General features: G+C 47.0%; 1 protein-coding gene across 5 annotated transcripts in view; it reads left to right on the top strand.

Moving 5' to 3' along the window:
* The first annotated feature begins 545 nt into the window (after positions 1 to 545).
* Positions 546 to 17,449, top strand: part of CFAP251 (cilia and flagella associated protein 251) — a 96,046-nt gene continuing 79,142 nt past the window's right edge. For 4 of the 5 annotated variants that reach the window (XM_049866300.1, XM_049866298.1, XM_049866299.1 and 1 more), the window contains exons 1-5: positions 546 to 630; positions 1,772 to 2,352; positions 3,256 to 3,576; positions 10,184 to 10,324; positions 12,795 to 12,904. In XM_049866300.1, the coding sequence (XP_049722257.1) occupies positions 1,792 to 2,352; positions 3,256 to 3,576; positions 10,184 to 10,324; positions 12,795 to 12,904 (1,133 nt within the window). In that variant the 5' untranslated portion in view covers positions 546 to 630; positions 1,772 to 1,791. The remainder of the gene's footprint in view (positions 631 to 1,771; positions 2,353 to 3,255; positions 3,577 to 10,183; positions 10,325 to 12,794; positions 12,905 to 17,449) is intronic. The other variant, XM_049866302.1, reaches the window with a different exon arrangement.

Below are 17,449 nucleotides of genomic sequence, written 5' to 3'. Positions count from 1 at the left end.
TTTGCTTTCGGGAAAGGGAATTTTATCAAACAGTTCATATCCCTTCACTTAATCTTGTCAAGTTTTCAGAAAAATCTAACTTGCCAGTGTTGGCCACTGCGACCTTTCAGGGGGTGGCACCACGGGAAAAAGGGGGGGATAAATGTGAGGAAACCCTGGTGGCATCCTGGTTAAGAGCTAAAGCTGCTAACCAAAAGGTTGGCGGTTCAAATTCACCAGGTGGTCCTTGGAAACCCTATGGCGCAGGTCTACTCTGTTCTATAGGGCCGCTAAGAGTCGGAATCCACTCGAGGGCAACGATTTTTTTTTAATGCGAGGTGAGGAAAGAGGGAGAGGAAGATAAAACGAGTAAGTTAAATTTCCGGCTTCGGCTCGGGCGGCGCTTCTCCCCGGGACCGGCAGGGGGCGTGCTGGCCCCGCTCTCAGGAGCCTCCTGAGCACGTGAGCCACCGTCCAGCCCTCTCGCTTTACGGCTTGTCGCCCGCGGCGGCGGCGACGGTTACCATGGGGACTGGGCTTGGGTGGCAACCGTAACTAGGGAGTCTTTGGAGCCGGTGGCGGCAGCCAGAGGTCGAGGGGTTCAGGCGGTGGGACGGCCCCGGTTTTTGAGGCCCGGGGTGGGCGCGCTCTGTGAGTCAGGGGCGTCGGGGCGGGGGTCCCGGCATGGCCCGGCCTGGGGCGAATCCAGGGGACCTGAGCGGGAGGGCAGGGACCGCCCCACAGACCTGCCAGCCCCCACGCCCGCCGCCCCGCGGTCCCACTGGGCTGGGACCGGTCCCCGTCAAAGTTTGGGCCATTTGGAAGAGGCCCTGTTATAAGCGCCCTAGACTTGAAATCACAGTCGTCGTTTTTCAGATGGAGGAACTGTGTGCCAGAGAGGTCTGGCGCTTATTAGCTGTGTGATCTAGAATAAGCCACCTCAACTCCCCGAGCCTCAAACTTTAAGTGTGTTGTAAGGAATAAGTACTAGAGTATATGTTAGAGTGGTTTTAAACTGTAAATTTCTCTGCAGATTAGGGTTGCTTTTATCCCCATCGGGGCCCTGGTGGTGCAGTGGTTAAGCCTTTGGCTGCTAACCAAAAGGTCGGCAGCTCGAATCCACCAACCGCTCCTTGGAAACCCTGTGGGGCAGTTCTACTCTGTCCTATAGGGTTGAAATGAGTCGGAATCGACGTGACGGCAACAGATTTGGTTTTTGGTTTTAGCCCCACAATAAAGGTTGCTACCATTTCTTAAGCACCATGTTCTGGAACTGTATGGAGCACTTTGCATATGTTATCTAATCTTCACAACAAATCCATAATTTAGGATTATTGGTTTTATTTTGTCGGGGGCAAGTGTAGACTCTAAGGGGTAAAGTGTCTTTCCCAGGATCCCAGAACAAGTGAGCGTAGAACTGGATGGGAGTCACAGCTAGGACAGGCTGCCTGCAAAGCACTAAGCTTAAACACTAAGCTATGCTACTTCTTCTCTTATTCCTATTAGATTTGTTGCAAACGCCTGGGTTATGCATTTTTTTGCCTGTGGGAATATGGGTATATTTAAAATTAGTTAGGGGGACTCTAAAATTATTCCTGGAAAGATAAGAGCCCCTGGGAATAAATATTTTTATAAGGTTTGGGACACATGTTCCTGACATATGACATTCTTTTTATCCCTGTGGAAAGGAACTGGAGCGGGTATTGCACATTTCATGGGTAGGTTAGTGCACTGGGGAATCCAAATGAGAAACAGACGTGCCTACTGATGATTATTGTCAACATTTTTCTAGAGAAAACTTTCTAGGGAAGAATGTCAGATGCAGAAGAAAACCCGGTAGAAGAAACGGAAGAAGATGGAGAAACAGAAACGGAAGAAGAAGAATATAATCCAAATTACCAAAGGATAGAAGAAGAATATAATCCGGATTACCGAAAGATGGAAGAAGAAGAAGAATACAATCCAAATTACCAGAAAGTAGAAGAAGAAGGAGAAGAATATAACCTGAACTACCAAAAGGTAGAAGAAGGAGAAGAAAAAGAAAAAGAATATAATCCAGATTACCAAAAGCTAGACGAAGAAGAATATGATCCAGGTTACCAAAAGGGAGAAGAAGAAGAAGAAAATCCGAATTATCAAGAGGCAGAAGAAGAAGATGGAGAGGCAGAAGAAGACACATTAGCAGGGAAGGAGTCTCCTGAGATAGAGGCAGCTCTAGCAGAGGAAATGGAGGGACAGGCTGGAGAAGGTCAGGAGGAAGAGATTGCAGAACAGGAAGAAATCATCGTGCCCCAAGAAATCACTCAGGCTATGATGAGTTTTGAGCGACTTACGATTCCTGGTTCACATTCAGTCGAGTCGGGAGTTTCCCTCGTAAGTAGTAATCTCCATTCATTCATTCATTCAGAATCATTAATTGAATGCTTCATATACAAGCAGGCTATGGGGATTCAAAACCTAACAGGACAAAGTGCATCTCTCAAGGAACTCCAGGCTGTGTAGTAGGGAGGTAGACCCATAACCGAAAACCATAAAACAATATGTGAAGTACAGTGATGGAGAGAGGCACAGGTGATTTAAAAAGGGCTATTTAACTTGGCTTGGAGGATGGTCAGGGAAAGCTTCCTGAAGGAGGTGAGCAGTGGTGGCTGACGTTTAAAGGCTGGTAGGAGTTAATCGAAGGTACTTGTCTTGGAACGGAGGCAGTGTGGCTATAGTAATGTAGGCCGCCTCCTGCAGACTGGTCCCTGGAGGAGAACTTAGCTCTGGACCAAGGATGAATAAACTCTGAGGCCAGTCAGCCTTTCAGAGACCACCAGTGCCACCTAGAAGAGTGATTTTGCAGTTGTCAGTCTGCTTCTAGGCTGAGAATAAACCTGACACACCTACGATTCGTTTTATTGAGGTACAAAATGTCCCAGACTCCTTTTTAATTCCAAGGCAGGTAGCTAGCACAAATGGTTAAGCACTGAAGTACTAACCAAAAGGTTGGCAGTTTGAACTCACCCAGAGGTGCCTGGGACAGCAGGCCTGGTATCTGCTTTCAAGAGGTCACAGCTTGAAAACCCAATGGAGCAATTCTACTCTGCATACACGGGGTTGCCCTGAGCTAGAGTCGACTTGACAGCAACTAACAACACCAGCAATTCCAAAGTGAGACTGACAGATAGACGGACAGTTTAGGAATAGAAATGAGAAGGGAAATGGGTGGGGCGGAGGGATGGAGCAGCACATACGGTATCTGGAATCACAATCTCCTTTCATTTCCCTTTTAAGAAAAAGCAGAGTGGGAGCAGGTCAGAGCACGTATTAGAGCCAGAGGGTTCTGAAGTATTTGAACTTTCACAATTTGAAATTCCTAATTTGGATCAAAATGGTTCTGAGGAGCAACAGCCCTCGGGTGAGCTTGGGAAGAAAACGCATCAGACGCCCAGACAAGAAGTAGGACCAGAAAAGGGAGCGTGGGGGAGAGGAAAGAGAGTCTCGTACTACTTGAACCCAGACGGAAAAGCAGCAGGCCCAAAGGAGTCCCTCGTGTCCACCACCACAGAAGATGCTTTGTTTAAAAAGGACGACAGCGCCAAAGTGTTCCCCTTGGTAAGTGCAACGTGGTTCTCCCATCCTCAAATGCTTTTCTAGACTATTGTGAAATAGGGGAATTTTCTGCAAGTGAAAAACACACACACCCCAGAAAGGTACTTTTTAAACTAATAATAGATGATGTCTTTTAAAGTTCAGTTAAGAGTGCTGGCTGGACCTGCATGACAGAACATGAATGTGGATACCACATCTGGGTTCAATAGTTTTGCTCAGCGGACAGGAAATTCCGGACATAGTTTTTCTGTTGCATAGGGTGCCGTCTTGTGTGGGAGACTCAAATTCAGTCTCCCTCCTTCTCCTCCTCCTCCTCCTCCCTCCTCTTCTAGCCTTCCCTTTGTCCTCTCCCCCCTCCTCCTCCTCCTTCCCACTCCTCTTCTCTCCTTCCCCTTGCTCCTCTTCCTCCTTCATTCCATCAGTTTCTCCCCCTTCCCTTTCCCTCCTCAGCTCGTCTGCCTTCACCTGGTCAATACCTTTACTTTTACCCTGGAGGACATCATGTTTTATAGAGGGTCAGCGAAAAAGATGAAGACCCTCAGTGAGATGGACTGACACAGTGGCTGCAACAGTGGGCTCAAACGTAACAACGATTGTGAGGATGGCACAGGACAGGTCGCTGTGAGTCAGAACTGACTCGATAGCACCTAACAACGACACCATCCCAAGCCTTTGAAGGATCGGAAGGTGAAAGGTGTGGCAACAGTGAACACTGCTGCGGAAAAGCTCCAGTTTCCAAAGGAACCTGCGTTTGCTGCTGCAGCAAGTTTTCCAGGGAGGCGCCATCTGTGAGGAACCAAAATATTCTCACTTACCAAGAGAAGGAAGAGAGGCTTTTTTCCCTTCCTCCTCCATCTGCTACTTTCTGAAAATTGTTTCCCAGGATTTATCTTTTTTTTAATTTAATTTTCCCCATAGATTCATGCCTTTGGAAGGTTTGGAAGCAATGAAGTGTATATAAAGTACTTAATGTAGCTCCAACACGTAGTAAGCACTTGATAAACGATAACAACTAGATGCCGATGGTAACGATGGGGGAAAGATGCCTAGTGGGAAATACAGAAACCTAAAATCGTTCTGAAGGTTTAGCTTAATTAGAGCAATGGAGTTAAAGTTTTTCTCTATAGCTTGTCAGTTGTTCAGTCTGAAAGAAAGAATAATGGAGTTTTAGCACTCGTGAAAGAAGCCCTGGACGCTAAGGGAGGGGTTGGCAGTTCCAATCCCCCCAGGGAGAAAGACCTGGCGATCTGCTCCCCTGAAGATTACAGCCAAGAAAACCCAATTGGGCAGTTCCGCTCTATCACATGGGGTTGAAAATCAGCTTGACGGCACTTAACAACAGCAAGGACCCATGAAAACTTTTGTTTAGCCAGCTGACATGAAATCAGGAAGCATCACTAATCGGGGTCTCCCGTAGTCTTTGGACTCGTAGCAGAACCAAACTTTTCCAGCCCGCTCCTTTGTATATTTGTTTAGCTCTTGGGTGCACCTTCTTTCTTTGTCTTTTTTTTTTTCTTTCCTTTCTCTTCCTTTTCTTTCACCTTTATTGTTTTTATTAAAAGTTGTCTTTGTGAAAAATTCAGACAGCACATACATATTTGAAGGCAAAGATTCCTCCTCACACACACACTCCCACCCCAATCCCATTTACCTGAAATAACGACAAAATTTGGTAAAGTCGCGTGCCTTTCCAGACCTCTCTTTCTATACATACGCAAACATGTTATCTGCACACGTGTGCACGCACACAGGCACACACGCACACAGGGTGCACGTTCAGTTTTTGTTTTGTTTTACCAGCAAGGTATTGTGCCTTCCTGGAAACTATTTTTCTGCTTAGCCTTGGAGGGTTTTTTTGTATTAGCTCACGTAGCTCCACTCCCTCTTTTTTAACTGAACTGCTCCTTATGGCCTCTTCTGTTGCCTCCAGCTTCCTGCTCTCACAGAAGATGCTGCAGGAATGTGCTCCTCCATCTGTCTTTGTGCCTGCTGCCTCCTCCTTCTCCTTTGGGCCCCCTACCTTTTCTCCGAGGCCTAGCCCTGCAGTAACTCCCAGTATACCCGGTAAATAGGCAGGACTGTGGACCCCACCTCCAGCCAGGAAACAGAGGGTCACCCACTTACGAGAAGGAACCTCATGCATATGAAATAGAGGGAAGTCCAGTTTGGACAGTAAAGTTTTGTGTCCCAGATCCCAGTGTTTTAGAAAAAGATTGATGATGTAAGAAGCGTCTGTCTTCATGATCGTTTGCCACGTGCGTTAGTGTCCTGGCAACCCCATGTGTGTCAGAGTAGAACAGCTCCATGGGGCTTTTGTTGTTGATTTGTGATTTAGGAGACCCCAGGTGTTACAGGAAAGGAGCTCTGGTGGCATAGTGGTTAAGCGCTCGGCTGCTGACTGAAAAGTTGGTGGTTGGAACCCACCAGCCATTCCTGTGGAGGAAGATATGGCAGTCTGATTCCATGAAGATGACAGCCTTAGAAATGCTACAGGGCAATTCTACTCTGTCCTGTAGGGTCACTATGAGTCAGAGTCGGCTCGACAGCAACGGGTTTGGTTTTTCATGTATTACAGAGTAGAACTGCTCCATAGTGTTTTCTTGGCTCTGATCTTTATGGAAGCAGATCACCAGGGAGGCCTGTTCCATGGTGCCGCCGGGTGGGATCAAACTGCCAACCTTTTGGTTACCGGCCGAGCACAAACCATTGGCTCTACCTTTTCACAGGGTTTTCAGTAGTTGATTTTGGGGAAGTAGATTACCAGGCCTTTGTCCTGAGATACCTCTGGGTAGACTTGAACCACTATCCTTTTGGTTAGCAGCTGAGTGCATTAACCGTTTACCTATATGGGGTCACCCTGAGTCAGAATCTATTCAACGGCAACTGTTTTTTCTCTTTTCTTAGCTTCCCAGGGCCGCTGTAATGAAGGACCACAAAGTGCGTGGCTTCAAACGACAGAAATGTATTGCCTCACAGTTCCGGAGGCTAGAAGTCCATGTTCAGAGTATCAGCAGGGCCATGCTCTCTTGGGAGGCTCTAGGGCAGGAGCCTTCCTTGTCTCTCCCAGCGCCTGGCAGCCCCAGGCGTTCCTCAGCTTGCAGTGCAGCCTAACATCCGTTTCTGCCTCCATCTTCACATGGCCATCTTCCCTCTGTCTGTCTGTGCTTCTTCTCCTCGTTTATAAGGACAGCCCTCATATTGGATGGGGACCCACCCCATTCCAGCATGACCTCATGTTAACAGATAGCATCTTCAAAGACCATCCTCCCAACCAGGTCCCATTCACAGATACCAGGGTTAGGACTTCAGCGTATCTTCTTGGGGGACACAATTCAATCTATAACACATGATTGTTAAAAATGATGCAAAACAGGACGATTACTACCACAGGTTTTTAGCCATTGCGACTGCTGCTTGAGTAAGGAACTTCCGTCCCTCCTGAGTAAAGTCAGCCGAGTTTTGACGTTAGAAGATGTCTTTTTGCTGAAGACAGGAGTCTGGTTAGGACAGGCTTCTTTCCATAACTTAGTTGTCAAATGGCAAAATACATTTCCAGAATCAATAATACCCCTTTAGGATGAACAGGTTTCCAAAGAACAGTCTCATTTGGAGAAAATATTAAATACCTCTATTCCTAGAAGTTGCAGCTTGAGACAATTATGATTCCATAATTCTACCACTCACACCCACACAATATGAGGTCTAAATATAAATATAAATTACAGGGAATGAGCAGATGGAAACAGGAGAGGACGGGAAGCAGAGTGGAGGAGTGAGAAACTGGCCACATTGCCTGTTATGTCTTGTGGGGAGAAATATATATCAATTTTACCTTGTATTGTCCCAAGATAAGAAAGGAAACTCACCAGATTTTGTTTCTATACCCCAATATAATTCACTGATTTAGGAAAAAAAAATTCATGATGGTGAAATATATATAACAGAAAAAATTCACTAATTTCTAGCAAGTAATCATTTAACCATCAATTTAAACACTGTACCATGTTCAGTTGATTAATTGGCCATTGTTAGGGATTGAACTGTGTCCCCACAAAATGTGTGTTGTAAATCCTAACCTCTGTGCCTGTGGTTATAATCCCATTTCTCTTTGTTACGTTAATGAGCCAGGATAGGTGTAGAGTATGTTTTGAGTCAGTCGCTTACCAAATTTTAAAGGAGCAAGTTAAGCAAGCAGAGGGGGAGGAAGATAGATGCCAAGGCATGTGGAGACCTCCAAGGCACCAGGAAACAAGCTGAAGAGACAAGGACTTCACCCCAGAGCCGACAGAGGGAAAAGTCTTCCCCTGGAGCTGGTGCCCTGACTTCGGACTTCTCGCGTCCTAAATTGTGAGAACAAATCTGCCTTGGAAGAAGTACAGCCAGAATGCTCCTTAGAAGCAAGGATGGCGAGACTACATCTCACATACCTTGGACATGTTATCAGGAGGGATCAGTCCCTGGAGAGGACCTCATGCTTGGTAAAGTGGACGGTCATCGAAAAAGAGGAAGACCCTCAAGGAAATGGACTGACACAGTAGCTGCAACGATGGGCTCAGATGTAACAAGAAATGTGAGGATGGCGCAGGACCAGGCAGTGTTTTGTTCTATTGTACTTAGGGTCTCTGTGAGTTGGAAGTCACTTGGCAGCACCTAACAGCAACAACAAACTGTGAAAAAAATTTTTGTTTGTTAAAGCCATCCACTTATGGTATTTCTGTTATAGCAATACTAGACAACTAAGACAGAATAGGTAATTTCTGTAGAATGCTCCCTAGTGGCACAATGTCTAAGCACTCAGCTGCTAACCTGAAAGGTTGGCTGTTCGAACCCATTGGTGTCTCTGCGTGAAAAGACCTGGCGATCTGCTCCCATAAAGATTACAGCCTAGGAGACCCTGTGGGACGGTTCTACTCCGTCCTGTACGGCCGCTATGAGTTGGAATCAACTGGACAGCATGCAACAACAACCACTATTTTTGTAAAAGACTTTGAACACAAACATACTACTATAGTACCATTGGATTGAAAGCAGTAGTCAGATTTAAATTACCTATAGTTTTTTGTTTTGTAAAATTTCTATTTGGGCTTTATTCCAGGTAATATGGACTTTTCAATTCTTCTAAGGGAATTCGGTCTCTTTATCCTTCCGGGAAAAATGGGGTTTAAGAACCAGAGGTGCAGACTGAATCCTTGCCTTTCTCACAGAGTTACTTAGTGGTTTTATTAGAATTTGTCTGTTTTACATACTTTGATGAAGTAAGTTGATTTTCACAACATTTAGTGCTCAATATGTGTCTGGTACTGAGTTTGGTCCAGGTCCTGGAGAATGGAAAAATGGGAAGATGTTTATTTACTGTTGAAGACTTTCTTTCTTTTTTTTCCCTCCCCAGGCTGGCCTCCCTGAAGAAAGTTTATTGTACCCACTTCCAGCCTCACTAACCTTTCCTTTTCTTTTGATATTGAGATATAATATATACCTGTCTTAGTTATCTAGTGCTCCTATAACAGAAATACCGTATGTGGGTGACTTTAACAAACAGAAATTTACCTTCTCACAGTTTAGGAGGCTAGAAGTCTGAATTCAGGGCGCCAGCCCTAGGGGAAGGCTTTTTCTCTCTGTTGGCTCTGGAGGAAGGTCATGTGTCTTTTAGCTTCTGCTCCTGGGCCGTCTTCATGTGGCTTGGCATCTCTCTTCCCCCATCTCTGCTTCTAAAAAAACCCACTGCCGTGGGGGAGTCGATTCTAGCTTGCCTTTAATCTCTTTTATACTTCAGAAGAGATTGACTCAAGATGTACTCTGTACTAATCCTGTCTCATTAACATAACAAACCCAGCCCATTCCCAAATGGGATTGTAACCACAGACATAGAGGTTAGGATTTACAACACGTATTTTTGGGGGACACAGTTCAATCCATAACAACATCTCATAAAATTTACCCTTTGAAAGTGTACGATTCACTGGTTTTTAGTATCTTTACCAGGTAGTGTAACCGTCACCACTAATTCCAGGACGTTTACATCACGTAAAAGGGAACCGGCGTCTGTGAGCAATCACTCCCCATCTGTCCTCCCTCCAGCCCCTGGCAACCACCTGTGTCTGTCTTCAGTGTCTGGATTTCATACAAATGGAATCCTCTAATATGTGGCCTTTTGTGCCTTGCTAGTTCCCCCACAGCGATGTCTTTGAGGTTCATCCACGTTGTAGCATGCTGCTGAGACTTTTTTTTTTTCTGTTGCAAAAGACCTCTTTATTTTTTTTACTTTAAGTGAAAGTTTACAAGTCAAGTCAGTCTCTCATACAAAACCTTATATACGCCTTGCTATATACTCCTAGTTGCTCTCTCTCTAATGAGACAGCACACTCCTCTCCACCCTGTATTCCCTGTTACCATTCAGCCAGCTCCTGTCCCCCTCTGCCTCCTCATCTCCCCTTCAGACAGGAGCTGCCCGCATAGTGCTGAGACTTTCTTAAAATGGTTTCTCTTCACTGGACAGTGAGAAATCCTTTTGAGGTGAACTCCTTTTCCTGGGAACTCTGACCAGGAGAGCCTGACATCGCATGCTGGGCTCAGCACACCAGAGTCTTGCAGGTTTACCTTTGTCTTCCAGACCATGACTTGGGCGTTCGGATGGAACAGCTCCCTCCCTGTCTTCAGTATTCGAGATGGAAACCAGAGAGTTCTTCTGTACGTCTGCGCGCACACTGCCGTCATCTACGACGTTTTCCAGAACAAACAACACCACCTGCAGGTATGCGGGGTTTTCTTACTGGAAGTCCCAGGGACTGTCTTTGCCTTACATGTAGCATTCTGTTTGTATTCCAAGGGCTGACTTTCTTACATCACCATCACACTGTTCCACCTCTCTGTTGAACTACAGCAAATCCCATCTTTAGAAACAGATTTGATTTTTCATTGTCTCTCATCTAATCAGAATCAGTTCACATACAACTGCTGCTCACCTTATAGTTACAAAAATTTAAAACACCTGTGTTTTTTTACATTTGTGTAAAGGCTGTAGACAGGGTTTTCCTACAATCCATTCTGTTGTTGGCACAGAGCAGTGGTGAGTATAAACCAAACCGATGGCCATTGAGTCCATTCCAACTCACGGCGACCCTATAGGACCAAGTAGAACTGCTCCATAGGGTTTTCAAGGCTGTAATCTTTACGGAAGCAGACTGCCACATCTTTCTCGTGAGCCGCTCCACTGGTGTGTCCAAACCACCGACCTTTCAGTTAGCAGCCGAGCAGTTAGCCACTGCACCGCTGGGGGCTCCTTAGGTGAACATAAAGAGCAGCTACTCAGTAGGGTCCCTTTGAGTCATAATTGACTCAGTGGCAATGGTGTTGGTTTGGGTTTATTCAGCAGGGACTCAGAGTTAATGAACACTTATACTCCTTCCCAGTTTTCAAAAGGCCTTGATCCTCATAATCCTGCCAAGAAGTAGATATTAAAAAAAAAAAAAAAAGATATTAGCATCCCCATTTTACAGAAGAGTAAATCGAGGGTCAGAGAGATTTAAGTGACTTGTCCAGGATTGCATTAGTCATTGATGAAGCAGGTCTTGGACTTAAGTCTCCTGACTTGAACATATTAAGTAGGTCAAGGTGGTCTCCTGTCCCTCCCTCCCTTCAGCAGCTTTGAATGCTTTTGGCCCTCACCACCCCTCCCCACCCTGCCCTCCACCTTCCCTCACGCCTGCCCTCCCCACACCGCTCCGCTTCTTCTGTTCGGGACATTCTGGGCCCCTTTCCTTGTCATCACCGGTCTGTCCAAATGTTGTATTTTCTTAACAACTGCTGCTCCACTTGTTAAACTGGCAAAAGGTTCCATGTTACCCTTTTCAGCTGACAAGGCTTTTGATAGGGACCTTCCTCAGTGGATGCCCTGCTCAAAGTCATCACAGAGTATTTACCAAGAGCTTAGTCAGTAGCAGCATTGGGCCAGGAAACAAGATACCTGGACCCAACTTCAGGAATTTGCTTTCTAGAAGAGGCGTCTGAAGAAATGCTCACGAAACAATCAGTAGGCAGCTTCCCATGGGGCTTGGTTGACTGTGCAAGGCCGAGCACAAGACCATGCAGAGAGGCCCACACAGGCAGGGAGGAGGAGGATGGTGACTGGGCTGGGCTGGGGGCTGATACAGGCAGGCAGGGAGGGAGGAGCAGGGAGCTCGCAGGCAGAGAGGAGGAGGATGGTGGCTGGGCTGGCCTGGGGGCTCACACAGGCAGGGAGAAGCAAGACGGTGGCCGCCGGGCTGGGTTGGGCAGGCCAGAAGATGCAGTGCCATCATGCAGGTAGGAGTCCAGCCCCTCCAGAGTCAGATGGCTGGAGACGGCCTTGGCCACTCATTCCATCATTTGTTCACTCATGTATTCCACAAGTACTTGGTCATAACCACTCTGCCTCCGACGATGGGTCTGTAGTCTTAAAACAGGTCCAGTCCCTACCCTCATGGTGCTTATTGTCTGGTGGGGAAAATAGACCTTAAACAAGTGAACACGTAAATACCCAGTTACAGATCGTCATAAGTGCTCGAAAGGAAATGTAAAAATGCTACAAGAGAGAATAATCAAGGGTGAGCCGAGATTTATTTTAGATTGGGGGCGCTGGGCAGGGAATGAAGAAAGTGCCTTTATGTTGAGACCTGAAGGAGGAGGAGGAGCCAACCAGGGACAGTGTAGGGGGAGAACGGTCCAGATGGGGAGCTCAAGGGGAGGCCCAGGAGGAAGGCCAGTATGGCCGGGTGCTGGGCCCCGGGTGTTGGGTGCCTGAGAGTGAGGTGAGGTGCGGGTGGAGGGTGGCGGGGGCCGTTCTCACACAGGAAGCTACGTGAGCTCACTGGTGTTTCAAGAGGAGCCCTCAGTTGTGTGGCAGAGGATTGTGGGGGTACCAGTGGAAGCAGAGTGACCAGTGAAGAGGCTGTGAACAAAATTTTAGGGATATGAGGCTGGCAGGGCATTCAGTGGGGCGGGGGTGAACCCCAGGTATTTATTCTCCACCAGAGCCAGGAGTTAAGAGTGAAACTTATCCTTCAGGTGTCTTGAGGAAGATGACATTTGAAAACCATAGGCCAGGAGAGATGGGGAAACCCCAGGGAAGTCCAGTGGGAGTAGACTGTTGGGCCAGCGGAGTCCTGAAAGGGAGCTGAGATCCTCTGGCGCCTAAGGTTGGGCTGCATCCTACCATCCCTACTGTCTTCTCTCCGTTTCTGCAGGGCCACGCCAATGTCATCTCCTGCCTCTGCATCAGCGAAGACAGGAGGTGGATTGCCACAGCTGACAAAGGGCCCAACTGCCTGATAATTATATGGGATTCCTTCACAGGGTATGCTCCATGTGGTCACTTTTTTATTTTCTATTTTCTATAGAGTACCTAGCACAGTGCCAAAGCAACGAATAAGTAACACTGGTCAGAGGATGTGGAATCCAGTGATGGGTTACAGGGTGGGGCCTGGTTCCCGGGGAAGATTGGTTGTCTTGTTGCTTCAGGGCCTGATGGGGTGTCGTACCTTGGCGAATTTCCCATTTGTGGTTCTAGGCTCTTTAAGCTCAGAAACTAGGTTTTTCAGTGCCCAGAGTAGACTGGGCTCAGAAGGCTGACTCACATTAACTCAGCTCACGAATGGCCAAAGCATAAACCAGATGCCAGCTCTTTCATTTACGATGAGAAGCATGACTTTCCCCAGAATCAGATTTTCTAGTCACTGGCTGGGCCACCTCTTCCTGGACCGTTCTTGGTGGGCACCACCAAGTGTTTCCCCCAGCTCTGCATTCATGTTTCATGTTGCCTGATGTCTTTTCTGGGAATGCATTTCTTCTTGGGTATGGTCAGTCCATTACCCAGCTGGGCATTTGGATGTAGAGATGATAGGAACCTCTCCAGAGCTGCTGTTTTCCTGGGGCCGAGACTCACTTCCAGCAGCCCCTTTCTGTTCACAGCCCACCACGGCCCTTTTTTTTTTAATTAATAGGTTTTATTTTCAGAACAGTTTTAGATTTGCGGAAAAATTGAGAAGATAGTAGTGAGGGTTTCCCATAGACCCCAGTTTCGCCTATTATTGACGTCTTAGGAGCTCCTTACACTTTTTACAATTAACGAACCACTGTCGGTGCCTTGCTAGTAACTACAGCCCGTAGCTGAGTCAGGTTTTCTTAGCTTTTACCCGATGTCCTTCTTCTGACCTGGGATCCCACATTACAATAATTGTCATGTCTTCCTCTTGCTGTGACAGCTTCTCAGACCTTCCCTGTTTTTGAGGAGGCCTGGTCAGGCATTTTGTAGGATGCCCCTCTATTTGGACTTGTCTCTTGCTTTTCTCATAAGACCATCATAGCCTCTTTTTTTTTTTGGTGAAATATAGAACAAAAAGTTTGTCATTTTAACCATTTTTAAGTGTATAATTCAGGGACAGCAATTGCACTCACCATGTTGGGCAGCTACCACTGCTGTCCACTTCCAAAAGTTTTTCACCACCCCAAACAGAAACTCAGTGCCCCGAAAGTTAGGAGCCCTGGTGGCGCAGCGGTTAAAGCACTTGACTGCTAACTGAAAGGTGGGCGGTTCGAACCCACCAGCCACTCTGCAGGAGAAAGATATGGCAGTCTGCTTCCATAAAGATTACAGCCTTGGAAACCCTATGGGGCGGTTCTGCTCTGGCCTGTTGGTTCGCTGTGAGTTGGAATCGACTCTATGGCAGTGGGTACCCCTTAAGCAATAACTGCCTGTATGTCTCCCCCCTCTATCTCCCCCCTCTATCCTTAGTAACCACTAATAAACTTCCGTCTCTATGCATTTGCCAATTCTAGATATTTCATGTCAGTTGTTGCTGTTAGGTGCCATCTCGCTGGTTCCGACTCATAGTGACCTTATGTATGAAAGAACGAAACACTGCTTGGTCCTGTGGTATCCTCACCATCGTCATACTTGAGCCCGTTGTTGCAACCACTGTGTCAATCCATCTCGTTGAGGGTCTTCCTCTTTCTCAATGACCTACTTTACCAAGCATGATGTCCTTCTCCAGGGACTGGTCCCCCCTGATAACATGTCCATAGTGTGTGAGGTGAAGTCTCACCATCCTCACTTCCAAGGAGCATTCTGGCTGTACTTCTTCCAAGACAGACTTGTTTGTTCTTCTGGCAGTCCATGGTATATTCAATATTCTTTGCCAACACCATAATTCAAAGGTGTCAATTCTTGTTCTCTCTTCCTTATTCATTGTCCAGCTTTTGCATGCATATGAGTCAATTAAAAACACTATGGCTTGGGTCAGGCACACTTTAGTCCTCCAAAGTGACATCTTTGCTCTTTAACACTTTGAGGAGATCTGTTGCAGCAGATTTGCCTAATGCCTTACATAAGTGGGATCATACAGTATTTGTCCTTTAGTGTCTGGCTTATTTCACTCAGCATCATGTTTTCAACATCACAGCCTTTGACATGCTCAAGTCTGAGAAGTGAGACGCAGTATTCCCACCCCGCAGACAGCAGCCCAGGGTGAGGGTGGGTGGACATGCACGTGGACTCTGGTGCTGGAGCCTTGGTTCTGAGCACCAGGCTCTGTGCTCTCCTCATGTCTGCCTCCTCTCTCATGCTGGAGACTACTGGACGGTGCCTCTCGGGTACCCTTCTTCCTGAGCCACAAAGTTCAACCTCGAGGGCCCTTTCCTGACAGTGTGGCAGACCAGGGGTGTCAGGCTTTCCGTGGGCTCAAGTGATGCTACTCCACCTGTGGCCCACAGAACGAGCTAGTCCATCACTGCAGACTAGCCACAATGGACGTGAAGTACAGAACATGACAAAGTGCATTTAGGAATTTCATAGCAATTTGACATTGCTGTGACATTTTTAAGGAACCCTGGTGGCACAGTGGTTAAAGCAGCCAATTGCTAATGGAAGGGTAGGCAGTTCAAAACCACCAGCGGCTCCACGGGAGAAAGATGTAGCAGGCTGCTTCCATAGAGGTTTACAGCCTTGGAAACCCTGTGGGGTCTCTATGAGTTGGAGCCGACTTGGTGGCAGTGGGTTTGGTTTTGGTTTGGGTGACATTTTTATCTTATAAAAGTATTGGTCTTTTATGGATTGAAAAGTAAAAAAAAAAAAAAAAAAGATATTCCTTCACTACAGATAGTTTGAGAAGACTGGACAGGAAGATGGGAAGATACTCAGGCAGGTGGAGGGAGTGTGAGATGTTGGGCAACAGCTCTCAAGCAGAAGGTGGGCTTATTTGTTGAGGATGTTTGGGGACTTGGGATGTGGGAACGTGGCTTGGTATAACTGATGGAAATGCAGCAGAGTTGCCCAAAGTGAAATAGAAGAACCATTGAGTGGCAGGGAGCCCGGCAGAAGGCCAAAAATAGGAATCAGCTGTGACCCTCTGAGTGCCATGGGGACGCCTTGTCCAGCAACGCTGAGCCGAGCAGCGTGGGGATAGAGAATGTGGACTGAGATGTGGAAATCTGGGAGACGACAGAGCTCAGGACTCAAGAGCGACGGGGTGGGAGGAAGCAGTGCAGGCCCTGGGCTCCCCGGGGCTTCCAGTTGTCCAGCTCCACCATGGCTAGCCCTGTGACTTGGAGGGCCAGAGATGTTAAGTGACTCTCCCCATCTGCACTGAATGAGGATAATAAGAACACCTACCCCACAGGACTGCTGTGACCATAGAGCCGGATACTTGGCCCTGGTCGGTGCATATAGGTGGGTTTTCTTTCCTAATTCCTAGGCCTAGAAGCTGAGGTCTGTGTAGATTCATTGATAGGGGTCTAAGGCTGTGGTTGCAGGTGTGTGTATGTGGTGGGGAGTGGGGGCAAGTGAATCCAGATGTTGAATATTACGGAGAAGTTCTGGACAAGAATGTTCTGGGAAATGTAGAACAAAATTCAAATTCATAAAAAAGACCTGACTTACTGGTCTGAGAGAGACTGGAGGAATCGCTGAGACTATGGGCGTGAGACAGCCTTCTAACTTGGAGCTGAAGCCACTCCCAGAGATCACCTTTCAGCCAAATACTAGGTAGGCCTATGAAATAACCAATAACACATGTAAGAAAAGTGCTCCTTAGAACAATTATCCCTATAAGACCAAAAGGACAACATCAGCCCAAAAGCAAAGATGAGAAGGCAGGAAGGGGCAGGGAAACTGAATGAACAGGGATCTCAGGGTGGTAATGGGGAGAGTGCTGGCTCATCGTGGGGATTGCAACCAATGTCACAGAATAATTTGTGTATAAATTATTGACTGGGAAACTAATTTGCTCTGTAAACCTTCACCTAAAGTACAGTAAAAAGAAGAAGAAGAAAAAAAAAAGACTGGGAAGGGGACATAGGTAGCATTCTCCCCCAGGTGACCAATGACCTCTGTACATCCATGTCACCCAGTCCTGGTTCTCTTCTTACCTGACCTCCTAGTGGCATCTAACGCCTTCACTTCCCTTGGCTTCTGTCTTAGTTATTGTCTTGGGCTGGGTTCTCTAGAAAAGCAAAACCAGTAAAGCATGTAAATGTACAGAGAGATTTTTATCAAAGAAATGGCTCATGCGATTGTAGAGGCTGGAACATCCCAAGTCTGTGGATCAGGATAGAGGCTTCTCCTGATTCACGTAGCTACAGGGACTGGTGAACCCAAGACCGGCAGGTAGGAGAGCAGGGCTCTTGCTCACAGGCTGTGAAAATCGATGAATCCCAAGATTGGCAGGCAAGACCACAGGTAAACTGTTAGTTCAAGTCCCAAGAACAGAGTCAGACGAACAGGAGCCAGCTGCAGGATCCAGAATGAGAAAAAGCCCCTGAGCCTTCCCAGAATGTCTGCTTATATTCGGATACAGGCCACACACCCAAGGAAACTGCCTTTCAACTGATTGGCTACTCACAGCAG

This window comes from Elephas maximus, chromosome 22 (genome assembly GCF_024166365.1).
Source record: "Elephas maximus indicus isolate mEleMax1 chromosome 22, mEleMax1 primary haplotype, whole genome shotgun sequence".
Taxonomy (NCBI): domain Eukaryota; kingdom Metazoa; phylum Chordata; class Mammalia; order Proboscidea; family Elephantidae; genus Elephas; species Elephas maximus.
Note: the sequence above shows the minus strand (reverse complement) of the source record. Positions and strands in the feature narration are given on the sequence as shown.